The 14,420-nt window shown below is 39.2% G+C and overlaps 1 protein-coding gene and 1 long non-coding RNA gene across 3 annotated transcripts in view; one reads left to right on the forward strand and one right to left on the reverse strand.

Moving 5' to 3' along the window:
• The window catches only part of LOC310741492, a 126,674-nt gene that overhangs the window by 49,339 nt on the left and 62,915 nt on the right, over nucleotides 1–14,420 (forward strand). The gene's annotated exons all lie outside the window — the stretch shown is intronic.
• Nucleotides 1–14,420, reverse strand: part of pi4kaa (phosphatidylinositol 4-kinase, catalytic, alpha a) — a 46,197-nt gene that overhangs the window by 24,219 nt on the left and 7,558 nt on the right. For both annotated transcript variants that reach the window (XM_083569235.1, XM_083569234.1), the window contains exons 8-18: nucleotides 8,219–8,367; nucleotides 7,901–7,966; nucleotides 7,712–7,808; nucleotides 5,974–6,165; nucleotides 4,846–4,946; nucleotides 4,423–4,552; nucleotides 4,171–4,300; nucleotides 3,835–3,930; nucleotides 3,515–3,698; nucleotides 2,881–2,981; nucleotides 1,285–1,453 (exon numbers count right to left, since the gene is read on the reverse strand). In XM_083569235.1, the coding sequence (XP_083425361.1) occupies nucleotides 1,285–1,453; nucleotides 2,881–2,981; nucleotides 3,515–3,698; nucleotides 3,835–3,930; nucleotides 4,171–4,300; nucleotides 4,423–4,552; nucleotides 4,846–4,946; nucleotides 5,974–6,165; nucleotides 7,712–7,808; nucleotides 7,901–7,966; nucleotides 8,219–8,367 (1,415 nt within the window). The remainder of the gene's footprint in view (nucleotides 1–1,284; nucleotides 1,454–2,880; nucleotides 2,982–3,514; nucleotides 3,699–3,834; nucleotides 3,931–4,170; nucleotides 4,301–4,422; nucleotides 4,553–4,845; nucleotides 4,947–5,973; nucleotides 6,166–7,711; nucleotides 7,809–7,900; nucleotides 7,967–8,218; nucleotides 8,368–14,420) is intronic.

Here is a 14,420-nt window from a genome sequence, read left to right on the forward strand (position 1 = left end):
CAAATGCCTTGTTGATGCCAGAGGTCAGAGGCGAATGGGCAGACTGGTTCGAGCTGATAGAAAGGCAACAGTAACTCAAATAACCACTCGTTACAACCGAGGTATGCAGAAGAGCATCTCTGAACGCACAACACATGGAACCTTGAGGCGGATGGGCTACAGCAGCAGAAGACCACACCGGGTGCCACTCCTGACAGCTAAGAACAGGAAACTGAGGCTACAATTCGCACAGGCTCACCAAAATTGGACAATAGAAGATTGGAAAAACGTTGCCTTGTCTCATGAGTCTCGATTTCTGCTGCGACATTCGGATTGTAGGGTCAGAATTTGGTGTCAACAACATGAAAGCATGGATCCATCCTGCCTTGTATCAACGGTTCAGGCTGGTGGTGGTGGTGTAATGATGTGGGGGATATTTTCTTGGCACACTTTGGGCCCATTAGTACCAATTGAGCATCGTGTCAACGCCACAGCCTACCTGAGTATTGTTGCTGACCATGTCTATCCCTTTATGACCACAGTGTACCTATCTTCTGATGGCTACTTCCAGCAGGATAACGCGCCATGTCATAAAGCGCGAATCATCTCAGACTGGTTTCTTGAACATGACAATGAGTTCACTGTACTCAAATGGCCTCCACAGTCACCAGATCTCAATCCAATAGAGCACCTTTGGGATATGGTGGAACGGGAGATTTGCATCATGGATGTGCAGCCGACAAATCTGCAGCAACTGTGTGATGCTATCATGTCAATATGGACCAAAATATCTGAGGAATGTTTCCAGTACCTTGTTGAATCTATGCCATGAAGGATTAAGGCAGTTCTGAGGGCAAAAGAGGGCCCAACCAATACTAGTAAGGTGTACCTAATAAAGTGGCCGGTGTGTGTGTGTGTGTGTGTGTGTGTGTGTGTGTATATATATATATATATATATATATATATATATATATATATATAAAAAAATAATATATATAATATATATATATATACACACATATATACAGTACAGACCAAAAGTTTGGACACACCTTCTCATTCAAAGAGTTTTCTTTATTTTATTGACTATGAAAATTGTAGAGTCACACTGAAGGCATCAAAACTATGAATTTACACATGTGGAATTATATATGGATATTTATCTATATCTATCTATCTATCTATCTATCTATCTATCTATCTATATATATATATATATATATATATATATATATTAGAGATATGTTATACCTTTTTTTTTAAGACATGTCTCTCCTGACTTTTAAAAATTGTAGGTGTGTATACCTTAAGTGCTGGGCCTTTCTCACTGGCTCTCTCACTAGCACGCTTGCCCTCTAGGCCCAACTGAACGAACAGCTCCAGCAGGTTTACCAGTAACTCGTCCACCTTCTGATCAGCCTGCAGGTTTGCTGCGATGTTTGCCAGAGCATTAATCACAGCCAGGGAGCAATGCCTGCAAACACGCAACAAAAAAGTGACATCACAGTTTAAAAATTAGGTTATTGCTATCAGGGGAAAAATGAACTATAATTAACTATTATTAAACCCTCTGTTCTAAAGAGTTCAGAAAGTCACAACACAACCCGTATTGGGAGGACGTCATTAAAATGTTGTGTTGTGAAAAACAATTATCTTATGATTGGCAATGCCTTCAAGCTGAGATTGCCTTGCAGAGACAGGAATGTAACAATACAGGATAAATGGGAAACTTTATTTCATTATGTTAAAGTTTCAGGGTTAGCCATATTCTACAGCAGATCCCAGAATGCAATGAGGTTAATAAAGGAACGCCACAATAAACAAAACCCACTCTTCGATACATCATCAATAAACATAGATAGACAAACGTCTGTGGACACCTGACCACAAGAATTCTATGTGTGAAGATGTTCCTTTAGAATTTGGTGTGTGCTTGTGGAGATTTTTGCTAATTCAGCCATAAGTGTGTTAGTAAAACCAGGTAAAGATGTAGTGTGAGGAGGCCTGGGGTGCAGTCAGCATTCCAATTCATTCCAAAGGTGTTCAACAAACCATATATTCAAAGAGCTGACTTTGTGCAAAGGGACAATGCCATGCTGGTACAGGATTGTGCTCCTAGTTCAACTCTAGGAAAAATGTTATGCTATTGGATCCAAAGCCATCCTATACAATTATGTGCCTCCAACGCTCCAAAAGTCAGGTGTCCAAATTCTCTTGTCCACATAGAGCAAATTTCTATTGTATCTGGTATACAATGTTCAATTAAATAAATTTTTATTTATATAGCAATTTTAACTCATGACATTTTCTCAAAGCAGCTTTACAGAGATAAAGCAGCTATAAAGTTGTATAAAAGACTGTATTAGTTCCTATAGGTTTGTTCCTAACAATTGCAAGTTTATCCCTAATGAGCAAGCCAGAGGCAACTGAAGCGAGGAAAAAAAATCCCTTGGATGAAATGAGGAAGAAACCATCCTCATCTGAGTGGCACTGGATGTCTGAATGTTCATTTTAGTTCCATCATTGTGGAGGTGTATTGTTCAGTGACCGGAGCTTCACTATGACCCTTCATTCTTAGCTAATTGCATCGTGGATTGCAGGATTTTATTTAAAAATTGCAAAAAATTATTTTTGCAAAATCATTGTCTGTACTTGTTCCTGTATAACAATGATAATTACATTTATTTCAGCAACTACTACTGATTTCCTTAATATCCTGTATTGATGTAGATCCATAAGATAAGATACACTTTATTCATCCCACAGTGGGGAAATCTTTGCAGTGATTGCCATAATTAGCAAATTTATGTGAAGAAGTTATTTAGTGGTGTATATCGTGTAAAATCCCAAATTGTATGTATGATGTGCACTGCTGAATGTCAGGAGGTGATGTGTAATTACCTGTATCCATGATCCTTGTAGTCTTTGGTGGAATACACCATCGAGCTGGCTTTCACACTTATTTGCTGAAACAAGTTCCAGACTTCCTGGTATATGTATTGCTAAAACACAGTCAATAATTAATTACTAAACAATTTTCAAATAGCTTCAGTAAGCAGCAGAGAATATTTGGGTATTTAATTAAAATTAATATTATTAGTAACTGCACATATACAGTACAGTGCATAAGCATTCAGCACAATAACTTTATTCACATTTGCAGAGTTACAAGCTGATGTTGTGGAAATGTGATGTCATGAATCTACAAAAAATAACCAATATTACAGGAGCATGGAGTTTCCACAAACACTGCATAAATATTCACTCACATTGCTGTGAGACTCCCTAAATAAATTGTCTCCAGGTACCATTACTATTAGTTGAATAGAATGAAACTGTGTGTGAAAATCGCAATATAAATTCGCCTGTTCCAAAAAAGCCCAAATGTTGGTTTGCTCAACTAAGAAGAAAAGTTTTGCCTTAAACACCCAGTGCAAAAAAATGCTTATTTTTATAAAGAAAATGTTTTTACCTAGTGGTTTTAAATCATAATGCTGCTGCTTTATATAAAAAAAAATAATCTGGTAAAACCCACATTGCCAGTGATGACCATGCAGCCCAGTTGGTCAATGATCAGCACATCGAGCTGTGAAGGTGGCTGACAGAACTTCTGCTGAAGGATCTGCAGGATGGGTTCCATCACACGTGGTGTGTCCCTCAAGGCCACTGCAATGTGGCCCAATGCTCGGATGGTGTGATCTGGAATTAGATGAGCATCCCTAGAAAAGAAGTAGTAGCATTCAAGTGACGCTGCTTTCAAATGTAAAGGAACAGCTGATTTATTAAAAAAAATAAAATAAATAAAACATAGAATGATGTTTTTCAGCTCCTGAGGGGTTAAGTGAATAGCCATACTTGTCGTTTTCCTGGGAGATGTAAAGACGGTTCGACAGACTGGCCAGAAACGCCTCCACAATGACAGAGTCCATAGTTAGTCCTGCTTTCAAGCACCTAAATGGAAAATAAATGAGATACAAGCTAAAGGAACAAAACAACCTGGAAAACTGCTGCATTGTAGTGCATTATAAAATCACATTAATTATCAATTTATACAATACAATAATTTACTAAATTGGGGAAAAAATTAAATATGAATAATTTTTACTCCACAGCCTATAAATCTGAACATTTTCCACTATACATTCACTACAGCATGACGTAAAAAATCGGTCATTTCTATCATCCGCTTACCTGCAGATGTTGTCTATGGAGATATCTCGTAGCTGCTCATACATGGACGGCTGGCTTCTCTTACTTGCATGGGCACTGAAGGTGGACTGGGAATGCTCGTTTGTCACATGGATCTTAATCTCACCAGTCCCTTTTTTTCAGAATGGAGGAAAGTGAGTCATTTCAAGTGTCCTCATGTATGTGATATAAATTGGTAGTTGGTACCAATTTGGTAAATTTCTCCCAAAAATAATATCAAAATTGTGGTCTCACCACTGGAATACTGGCTGTGGTACTTATAGAGCTTGACCAGAACAGGAGACGGCACCACCAGAAAGTCTCTCAGAGACATAGTAACAGAGTGAGCCACCACCGGGAAGCGCTCACACAGCCTCCCAAGACCCTAGAAAAACACAGCATCAATAGAACAGCAATAACAGATAATTATTCGTATCACTTTCGAGTAATCTATATAGATTTTATCAATTTCTTTTCCTTATAGTAACACCATTCTTATAGTATAATTTTCTTATATTACAACCTCACAAATGTTTTCACTGTGCACAAATGTAGCATTTACATAGAAATGGACAGAAACCCCACTATAGTGGTCACTTTGATCTGTTTCTGTTTACTATCACCATAAAAACGAAGACGATTTTAAATTAAAGTCTGGCTCAGGTCTTCGGTACCAACCTGCAGGCAGCAGATCAGCAGAGGCATGTGTGCGATGATGACCTTACTGGACGTCTTTGACTGCAACTTCTCAGACAACTTGGTGCAAAGATTTTCAGCACCTACCAGGAAGTAAAATAGACCCAAATTAACTTAATATATTGTTAAGGAAAGACTTGCAGGGTATACCGACCAGCATAACCTTACTGCATAAGGTTAAAGTAAATGAGCAGACGAGTGCCCCCCAGGGAGAAGCCACTGGATATCGTTGTGCATGAACTCTTGCAAAGATATTGCCAAAACTAAATTTTTCTGTCCAGAACTCATCCAAAGGTCTTTTTGGGTAAGAAGCCAGTTAACCAAAAGCAGTTATAAGAACAATTAATCTGTCCAAAGATACCTAAAAGATGCTATTGTTAGTCAATTGTGACTTCCTAACATTGTGAATCAACATCACAGCAGAATAATCATAAGCCTAATCACTTCTGATTGTCACGGTGAAGTTGGAATAAATGCAGTTTCTTCCTTTTCACTTCTGGAATAAGCAGGTTTTTAAAAGATGAAGCGTTACCTGGGTTACTTATAATAAAGAAACAGGGATGACTCCAAATAGCAAAATGCCTCATCCCTGATCTTTTACTAGCAGTACGCTGATTAAATTTGCAAATCAGTATAAACAAATGTATTTTATTATAGCAAAATGATTAATCAAAACTTCCTGGTTTTTACTTCCTGGTGAGCAAAGCAATGGGAAAGGGCAGGCGTGTGAGCCCCCTACTGGGCAAAAAAAATCACAACTCTCCACAATAGAATTGGGACAGAGATAAAACGAACAAGATTAAATATTTTTTGGCTGTAATATAACACCTACAACTACCACTGTAAAATAATCGTAGATGCCTAAGAAAACAAAGTTATAAATAATAAAATGTACAAATAAAATTTTGAAGACACTAACACATTCTTAAAGCATAAATCAAAATCAATTGTCCACTTTTACATAAGCCATTAACCACTACTGTGGATTGTGGCATCTCAAATAAACAAAATGCTGAACACGGACACCACAAAACAGGCATAAATTAACTTTTTTTATGAGTGGTCTTTAAAACAGACGAAGCTGAAAACTCTTCCAAATGGTGCTCTTACCCTGTTCCTCAGTGACAGCCCACACCATGAGGTCCACGCAAGCGGCGTTGGCCTGACAACGTAACTTTAGCGGGCTCAGCTCGCTGTGCAAAGACTCAACGTCATGCAGGATGCGCTGAAGCTCCGACTGACTGCTGCTGAACTGCTCCAGCACAAAGTCATGCACTTCCTTTACAAAAGACGTCTGCAGGTCTGCAAATAAAACAATAGATCCAACTATGTTCAAAAATATTAATTGTTGACGATTTAGAATATGCACATAATTTCAAACGCTTGTTTTTTAAGTTTGTTTAATTTATTGCTGAATCAATTCCTCGAGTAACTTGAATACAAAAAAAGTATCAAGGCAAAGCACTGTGTTTCCCCACAGACCATTATTACTGATGCACCACCAGCTAAACTCTGGAGTGCTCTGTATAGGTAAACATAGAAGACGCTGCAAAATGAAAAAATGGAAGAACGGGGAGAAAAAAAAAATCAAGGGTCAAAGAGATGATTCAGGCAAAAAAATGAGGGAAAGTTTCTAAACATAAAGAAAACACTGTATAGTGCATTTAGATTGTTATATATTTTAAAAATGTTTAAGTATTTAATTATTTTTTATTATTATTTTTTTATTATTATTATTTTTTTTTTTTTTATGTATATATTTGTATGTGCATTTTGTTGTAATATGGCAATTAAATGCACTAAATGGGTTTAGCTTTCACAGATATTCTTGTATGCAATTCCAGCAATAATAATCCAAATTTTCTAAAAAGGAAACAAATTACTTGTTCATTTTAAAATACCGTGCTTATTTTCTCTTGTTTAGTTTAGTATTGCTGTTTAGTAAACAAAAAGTTCTTCTTATCCGATTACTCAATTAATCAATGGAAAAATCAGTAGAACACTCGCTTTTGTGTGCACTGGGGCTAATATGTATATAAGCATAATTCTAATTGTCTAGGCAAACATTGTCCATTCAAATGAAATCTGCATGAAGGGACTGCAAATGCATTAACTGCAAGTTTGTGTGATTTGCACAAAAGAGCTGGTGCACAGCAATCATTGAACATGTTTAAGATTTGGAGACATTGGATGATTAATGAAGCTGATTGTGTGTCTTCCTGCGAGTATGTTTTTATGTATAATATATTGCATACATTTATGCCTACGATTAGACCGTGTTATAAGTTTCAGCCTTAATAGTTGAATACATTTACAGCATTTAGCAGACTAGTCATACTTAATACACTTAAGCCCCTCCCATTTATTATCACGTCATCCTCTGTTCTTTCTGTTCTTCTGCAACCAACTTGTACCAAGTTTTTGATCACTTATAATTAATGTGCTGTTATTTAACAAATGAAAATGTATAATCTTTGACATGGTGCACTTTTCTGAAAGAGATATTAATTAGACATTTATGAAAGCAGTGCCAGAGGTCAGTGAGTGGGTTTTTTCCCCATGGAACAGCCTTCAGTACAGAAGACTTTCTGCATTCCGAGTTTGATCAGCGCTTTTTGGTTTAATTAACTTTAAATTAAATAAATAAATAAATAAATAATCATGAGCGGCTGGGAAGGAAAAGCTGTTTCTAGCTGCTGTAACTTTTAAATTGGGGAAAGAAAAAAAAAAAAAAAAAAAAAAAAAAAAAGGAACTAACTTGCTTAGCGGATGTTTCACAACATTAAATAATGAATGGGTTTTATCCGTTACATGTTACAATATTAAAGAATCTCATCACCTCCCTTACCTTTCATGTAGTATAGTGTGTCCCTCAACATTTTAAAAATCGCCACATACAAAGGGTCACTGAAGGTTTTGTAGAAGATATGATGGCCAGGATTGCTCTGCAAAAGAAAGAATGGATCATTTTATGCACTACATTATAACTCACCCAGGATGAATCAGTCACAGACAACTAATAATAATGCACATTTACCTCCAAAAGGTCCACCATGGTTTGATCAAGCTTCTTCAAAAATGTCTCAGAGACAAACTGTTCAATCTGATAATGGAGAGTAGAAATCATGCAGAAACATATAATTAAATAATTGTGTTTATTGATTAAATCAAATTATATTTGCCACATTTACAGTTCTGTTTGGTGTTTTCTTGGATTTTCTAGCCGTATTCCTTATGGGATCAATTAAGTACATAATATACGAGTGTACTCATTCATCTATGCATTCACACATCTGTCTATCCACACAACAACCATCTGTCTACTTGTGCATTCTTTCATCTATGGCGCACTCACCATCTGAAGGAGATGCCTCAGCATGTCCAACGGCACGTCAAAGCCTTGAGTGCTGCTACCAGTGAAGAGTGGAGACACAGAGAAACTGGAACTGGTGGTGGAAAAATAGTAGTCTGGGTCTACAGCACTGCCATCAGGGAGGTATGATCCTGTTTTAACAAACAAAAATACACAGAGGACAAAAAAAAGAAAGAATTATAGTATTAAGTATCAGTAGGGGCTATGCCATTATGTAAATCTTCACTGTGCTCCAATTTTCTAAAAACAAATGCCAGACACTATACCAGAATCACTAAAACTAGGTAAATACAACCTCACATGAACAACACATGCCATTACACCATGTCAGTATTTATTTTGACAAAAATTAAAGCAAAATGGAGAAGCCATCTGTCAAGTAAACCTTTACTGCTTCCACAGAAATTAGAAGGCTAAGTAGCAGGCAGGTGTTGCTAATCATCAGCCAGTTTTACCACCTCGTCGTGTGTGTGTGTGTGTGTGTGTGTGTGTGTGTGTGTGTGTGTGTGTGTGTGTGTGTGTGTGTGTTAACAAGATGCCAAGGAGAAAATACTTTAGCAATGATCTTAGAGAATCTAATGTTGCTGTTCATCAAACTGGAAAGTTATAAGGCCATTACCAAACAATGTAAAGCTCATTCAAAAATTATTCAAAAATAGAAAGCACAGTTGCCAAATCTTCCCATGAATTTCACCCCAAGGTCAGACCATGCAATATTTCGAAAAATTGCAAAAAAAAAAGAAAAAAAAAAAAAACAAAGAAAGAAAGAAAGAAATTAAGAGTTATTTCTTCTGACTGTAAAGGCCTCAGTGAGCATGTTAAAGTCCATGACAGTATCATTAAAAAAAATACTGAACAAGTATAATTTGTTTGGAAGGAATTCCAGGAGAAAGCCTCTTCTCTTAAAAAAAAAAAAAAACATGGCAGCACAGCTTAGGTTTTCAAGATTGCATCTGAACAAACCACAAGAACGCAACATCCTTTTGATAAAAAGAAAAACAACATATCAGCACAATCATCTCATACCAACTGTCAATCACTGTGTTGGAGCGGTAATGATTTGGGCGTTTTTGCAGCCACAGGATGTGGGCACATTTCGATCATTGAATCAACCATAAACAACAGGACCCAAGCTAAGCAGCAAATCTACAATATAATAGCTGAAAAAGAACAGGTGCCCCTAAAGTGCTGCAATGGCCCAGACAAAATATGAGGAATAAACCTAGAGAGAAACCAGATTCAAAAGGCAACACATCCTTATTTGAGTGACACTAAATGTAATTAATTTTAGTCACATCATTGTTGAGGATATTAGCTGTTCACTGATGTACACTGTGTAAAACGGAGTGTAAAACTGTTTGTGGTAATTATAACCTCTAAGACATTGGCGCAAACTGTTTAAATAAATTACAATCCAAATCCATCTTCATTGTTCTTGAGTGTAATATTTTACAGTAATCTCACAGATTATCCTCAGCAGTAGTCGTTTCCAACTGAAGAAACATCCATCCAAAATTGGGGCATCAGAATGAATCAAGCAGAAAAGAAAAAAGGAACAGGATTGCTGGCCATCACTTGAAGGATATTTTACTGACAGTTATATAATACTTCATATCTGACTGCACTCATATAAAAGTAAAAACCTTCTCCTCGCATGCCATTTCCCCCTAAGATATCCTAGTCCTAATGCATAATCTCTATTTTGAACTAGATACCCTGGGAACCTTTCTGAGAAAATAAATAGTCGAGAAAACAAACGTCTTTCATTTCATTCATTTCATTTTTTTTATTCACTTTATTTCCATTGGGCATCTTTTTTAAAGAACTTACTGGATGAGACTTCCAGTGTGCCAAATGTATTATTATACAGTTTGTTAGTATTTTGTGCCATTTCATTATAATGGCTCAGTTGAATCAAAAAGATTTTTCAAGGCACTTATTCAAGGACAGTATTTTTTGCATTTTCTTTTGGGTAAAACTGATTTAACTCTTTCTCCTTCTTTATAGTGCCAGGAAAAAGATGATGCTGCCACCCTCATGCTTCATAGATGGCATGGTGTTCTTTCTTATTGTACACAAAAAGTTAAAGTATTGCTTAATCTGAACAGAGAACAAGCTTCCAAAAGGACAGTGTTCTTTCTGGTCATGCAAAACTTTTAGAATGGGGATTTCTTTGCACAAAATTGTTTCACTCCATGGTGATGTATGGTAGGACTTAGGATGCAGGTGGATGTACATATTTTGCACAGGCTTATCTGTTGTTATCGTGGGGTTCAGTCAGATGGACTAGGTGTGTGTCCCACGATTTTTATTCAGAGGTCTTGAATGAGTTGTTTGAGTGGATTTGCTCATAGTTTCAAAGGCACTGTTTAAAAGATAGTCACGTTTTTCAGCCACATTTTTTGTAACTAATTCATCCTCTGCAGAGATGGCAAGTAATGAAGTACAAATACTTTGTTACTGTACTTAAGTTGATTTTTCTGGTATCACTACTCAACTTTTTACTTTCATTCTTTATATTTTTTAAACAAATATCTGTACTTTCTACTTCTTACATTTTCCAACCAGACTCGCTACTCGTTTTAATCTATTTGGTGACATGATCAATATTTTTTCTTCTCATTATGCCGTTTTCAGCAAATCAAACAATTTCTTGTCACTGCTTCTTCTTCTTCTTCTTTCGGCTGCTCCCATTAGGGGTCGCCACAGCGGATCATCTGTCTCCATACCACCCTGTCCTCTATATCTGCCTCTTTTACACCAACTACCTGCATGTCTTCCCTCACCACATCCATGAACCTCCTCCTTGGCCTTCCTCTTTTCCTCCTACCTGGTGGCTCCATCTTCAGCATTTTTCTACCAATATAATTCATGTCCCTTCTCTGCACATGTCCAAACCATCTCAATCTCGCCTCCCTCACCTTGTCACCAAAACATCCTACATGTGCTGTCCCTCTAATAAACTCATTTCTAATCTTGTCCATCTTCGTCACTCCCAACGAAAACCTCAACATCTTCAGCTCTGCTACCTCCAGCTCCACCTCCTGTCTTTTACTCAATGCCACTGTCTCTAATCCATACAACATCGCAGGTCTCACCACAGTCCTATAAACTTTCCCTTTCATTCTTGCAGATACTCTTCTATCACAAATCACTCCTGTCACTCTTCTCCACCCACTCCACCCTGCCTGCACTCTTTTCTTTACTTCCCTAACACACTCTCCATTACTTTGCACTGTTGACCCCAGGTACCTGAACTCCTCCACCTTCTCCACCTCTTCTCCCTGCAACCGCATCACTCCACTGCCCTCCCTCTCATTCACACACATGTACTCTGTCTTACTCCTACTGACTTTCATTACCCTTCTCTCCAGCGCATATCTCCACCTCTCCAGGCTCTTCTTAACCTGCTCTCTACTCTCACCACAAATCACAATATCATCTGCAAACATCATAGTCCAGGGAGACTCCTGTCTGACCTCGTCCGTCAACCTGTCCATCACCACTGCAAACAGGAAAGGGCTCAGGGCCGATCCTTGATGCAGTCCAACCTTCACCCTGAACCAGTCTGTCGTACCTACTGCACACTTTACTGCCGTCACACTGTCCTCATACATGTCCTGCACCACCCTCACATACTTCTCTGACACACCTGACTTACTCATACAATACCACAACTCCTCTCTCGGCACCCTGTCGTACGCTTTCTCTAAATCCACAAATACACAATGCAGCTCCTTCTGTCCTTCTCTATACTTCTCCATCAACATCCTCAAAGCAAATAAGGCATCTGTGGTGCTCTTCCTCGGCATGAAACCATACTGTTGCTCACAGATGGTCACCTCTTCTCTCAGCCTGGCTTCCACTACTCTTTCCCATAACTTCATGGTGTGACTGATCAACTTAATTCCCCTGTAGTTACTGCAGGTCTGCACATCTCCCTTATGCTTAAAGATCGGTACCAGCACACTCCTTCTCCATTCCTCAGGCATCCTCTCCCCTTCCAGAATCCTGTTAAACAATCTGGTTAAAAACTCCACTGCCATCTCTCCTAAACATCTCCACGCTTCTACCGGTATGTCATCTGGTCCAACCGACTTTCCATTCTTCATCCTCTTAATCGCTGCTCTCACTTCCTCCTTACTAATCCTATCTACATCCTGCTTCACCAACTCCACATCCTCCAACCTTCTCTCTCTCTGATTTTCCTCATTCATCAGCTGCTCAAAATACTCCCTCCATCTTCTCAACACACTCTCCTCACTAGTCAACACATTTCCCTCTCCATCCTTTATTGCTCTAATATGCAGTACATCCTTCCCAGCTCAGTCCCTCTGCTTGGCCAATCGGTATAAATCCTTTTCTCCTTCCTTAGTGTCCAACCTCTTATACAGTTCCTCATATGCCTTTTCCTTGGCTTTCGCCACATCCCTTTTAACCTGCTGCCGCATCTCCTTGTACTCCTGCCTACTTTTCTCATCACTCTGTCGATCCCACTTCTGTTTTGCCAATCTCTTTCCCCTAATGCTCTCCTGCACTTCCTCATTCCACCACCACGTCTCCTTGTCTTGCTTTCTATTTCCAGATGTCACACCAAGTACTTTTCTAGCTGCCTCCCTCATCACTCCTGCAGTAGTTGCCCAATCATCCGGCACCTCTTTACCACCACCAAGCCCCTGTCTGACCTCTTCCCTGAACCTCACACTACACTCTTCCTCCTTCAGTTTCCACCATCTTATTCTTCTTTCAAACCTTACTTTCCTCCTCTTCTTCTTCGCCTCCAAAACCATCCTACAGACCACAATCCGATGCTGTCTAGCTACACTGTCCCCCGCCAACACCTTACAGTCTCCAATCTCCTTCAGGTTGCATCTCCTACACAGAAGATAATCCACCTGTGTGCACCTTCCTCCACTCTTATACGTCACCCTATGATCCTCCTTCTTCTTAAAATACGTGTTCACCACTGCCATTTCCATCCTTTTAGCAAAATCTACCACCATCTGCCCTTCCACATTCCTCTCCTTAAAACCATACCTACCCATCACCTCCTCATCACCTCTGTTCCCTTCACCTACATGCCCATTAAAGTCTGCCCCAATCACCAATCGTTCTTTCCTAGGTACACCATCTACCACTTCATCTAATTCACTCCAGAATCTTTCTTTCTCCTCCATCTCACAGCCAACTTGTGGAGCATAGGCACTAATGACATTTATCATCATCCCTTCAACTTCCACCTTCACGATCATCACCCTATCAGAAACTCTCTTCACCTCCACTACACTCTTACTGTACGCTTCCTTCAGAATCACCCCTACACCATTTCTCTTCCCATCCACACCATGATAAACCCACCTCCAATGTTCCTGGCCTTACTCCCTTTCCACTTGGTCTCCTGAACACACAACACATTTACCTTTCTCCTCTCCATCATATCAGCTATCTCTCTCCTTTACCCGTCATAGTACCAACATTTAAAGTACCAACCCGAACCTCTACTCTCCTACACTGCTCCTTTTCCTGCCGTCTCTGTAGACGCCTTCCTCCTCTCCTTCTCCTCCTTCGGCCAACAGTAGCCCAATTTCCACCGGTACCCTGTCGGCTAACGATACCTGTGGCGGTCGTTGTTAACCCGGGCCTCGACCGATCCGGTATGAAATTCTCATTTGTGATCCGCATATTTGATTTGGCACATGTTTTACGCTGGATGCCCTTCCTAACGCAACCCTCCCCATTTACCCGGGCTTGGGACCGGCACTAAGAGTACACTGGCTTGTGCCCCCCTAATGGCTGGGTTAATTTCTTGTCACTGCTTGTCAGGGCTTTTTCAACCTACCAATAGTGGATCATTGGTTTTTGTCTCCATTCGCAGTTATAAAAACGTCCACTCTTCTTTGAAAATGTAATGTTGTGGAGATTTGTGATCATTTATTTACAATAGCATTAGTAAAGTCAGGTACTGATGTAGGGTGAGGAGGCCTGGATTGCAGTCAGCATTCCAATTCATTCCAAAGGTGTTCAATAGTGTTGAGGTCAGAGCTCTATAGCAGGCTATTCAGGATCTTCCACTGCAACCCATGTAAATCATATCTTGAAGCTGGCTATGTGCAAAGGGGCAATGTAATGCTGGAACAGGTTTGGGTCTCCTATTTCGAGAGAAGTGGAGCAATTGTATGCCTTA

Source organism: Silurus aristotelis (assembly GCF_946808225.1).
Source record: "Silurus aristotelis genome assembly, chromosome: 18".
NCBI lineage: Eukaryota > Metazoa > Chordata > Actinopteri > Siluriformes > Siluridae > Silurus > Silurus aristotelis.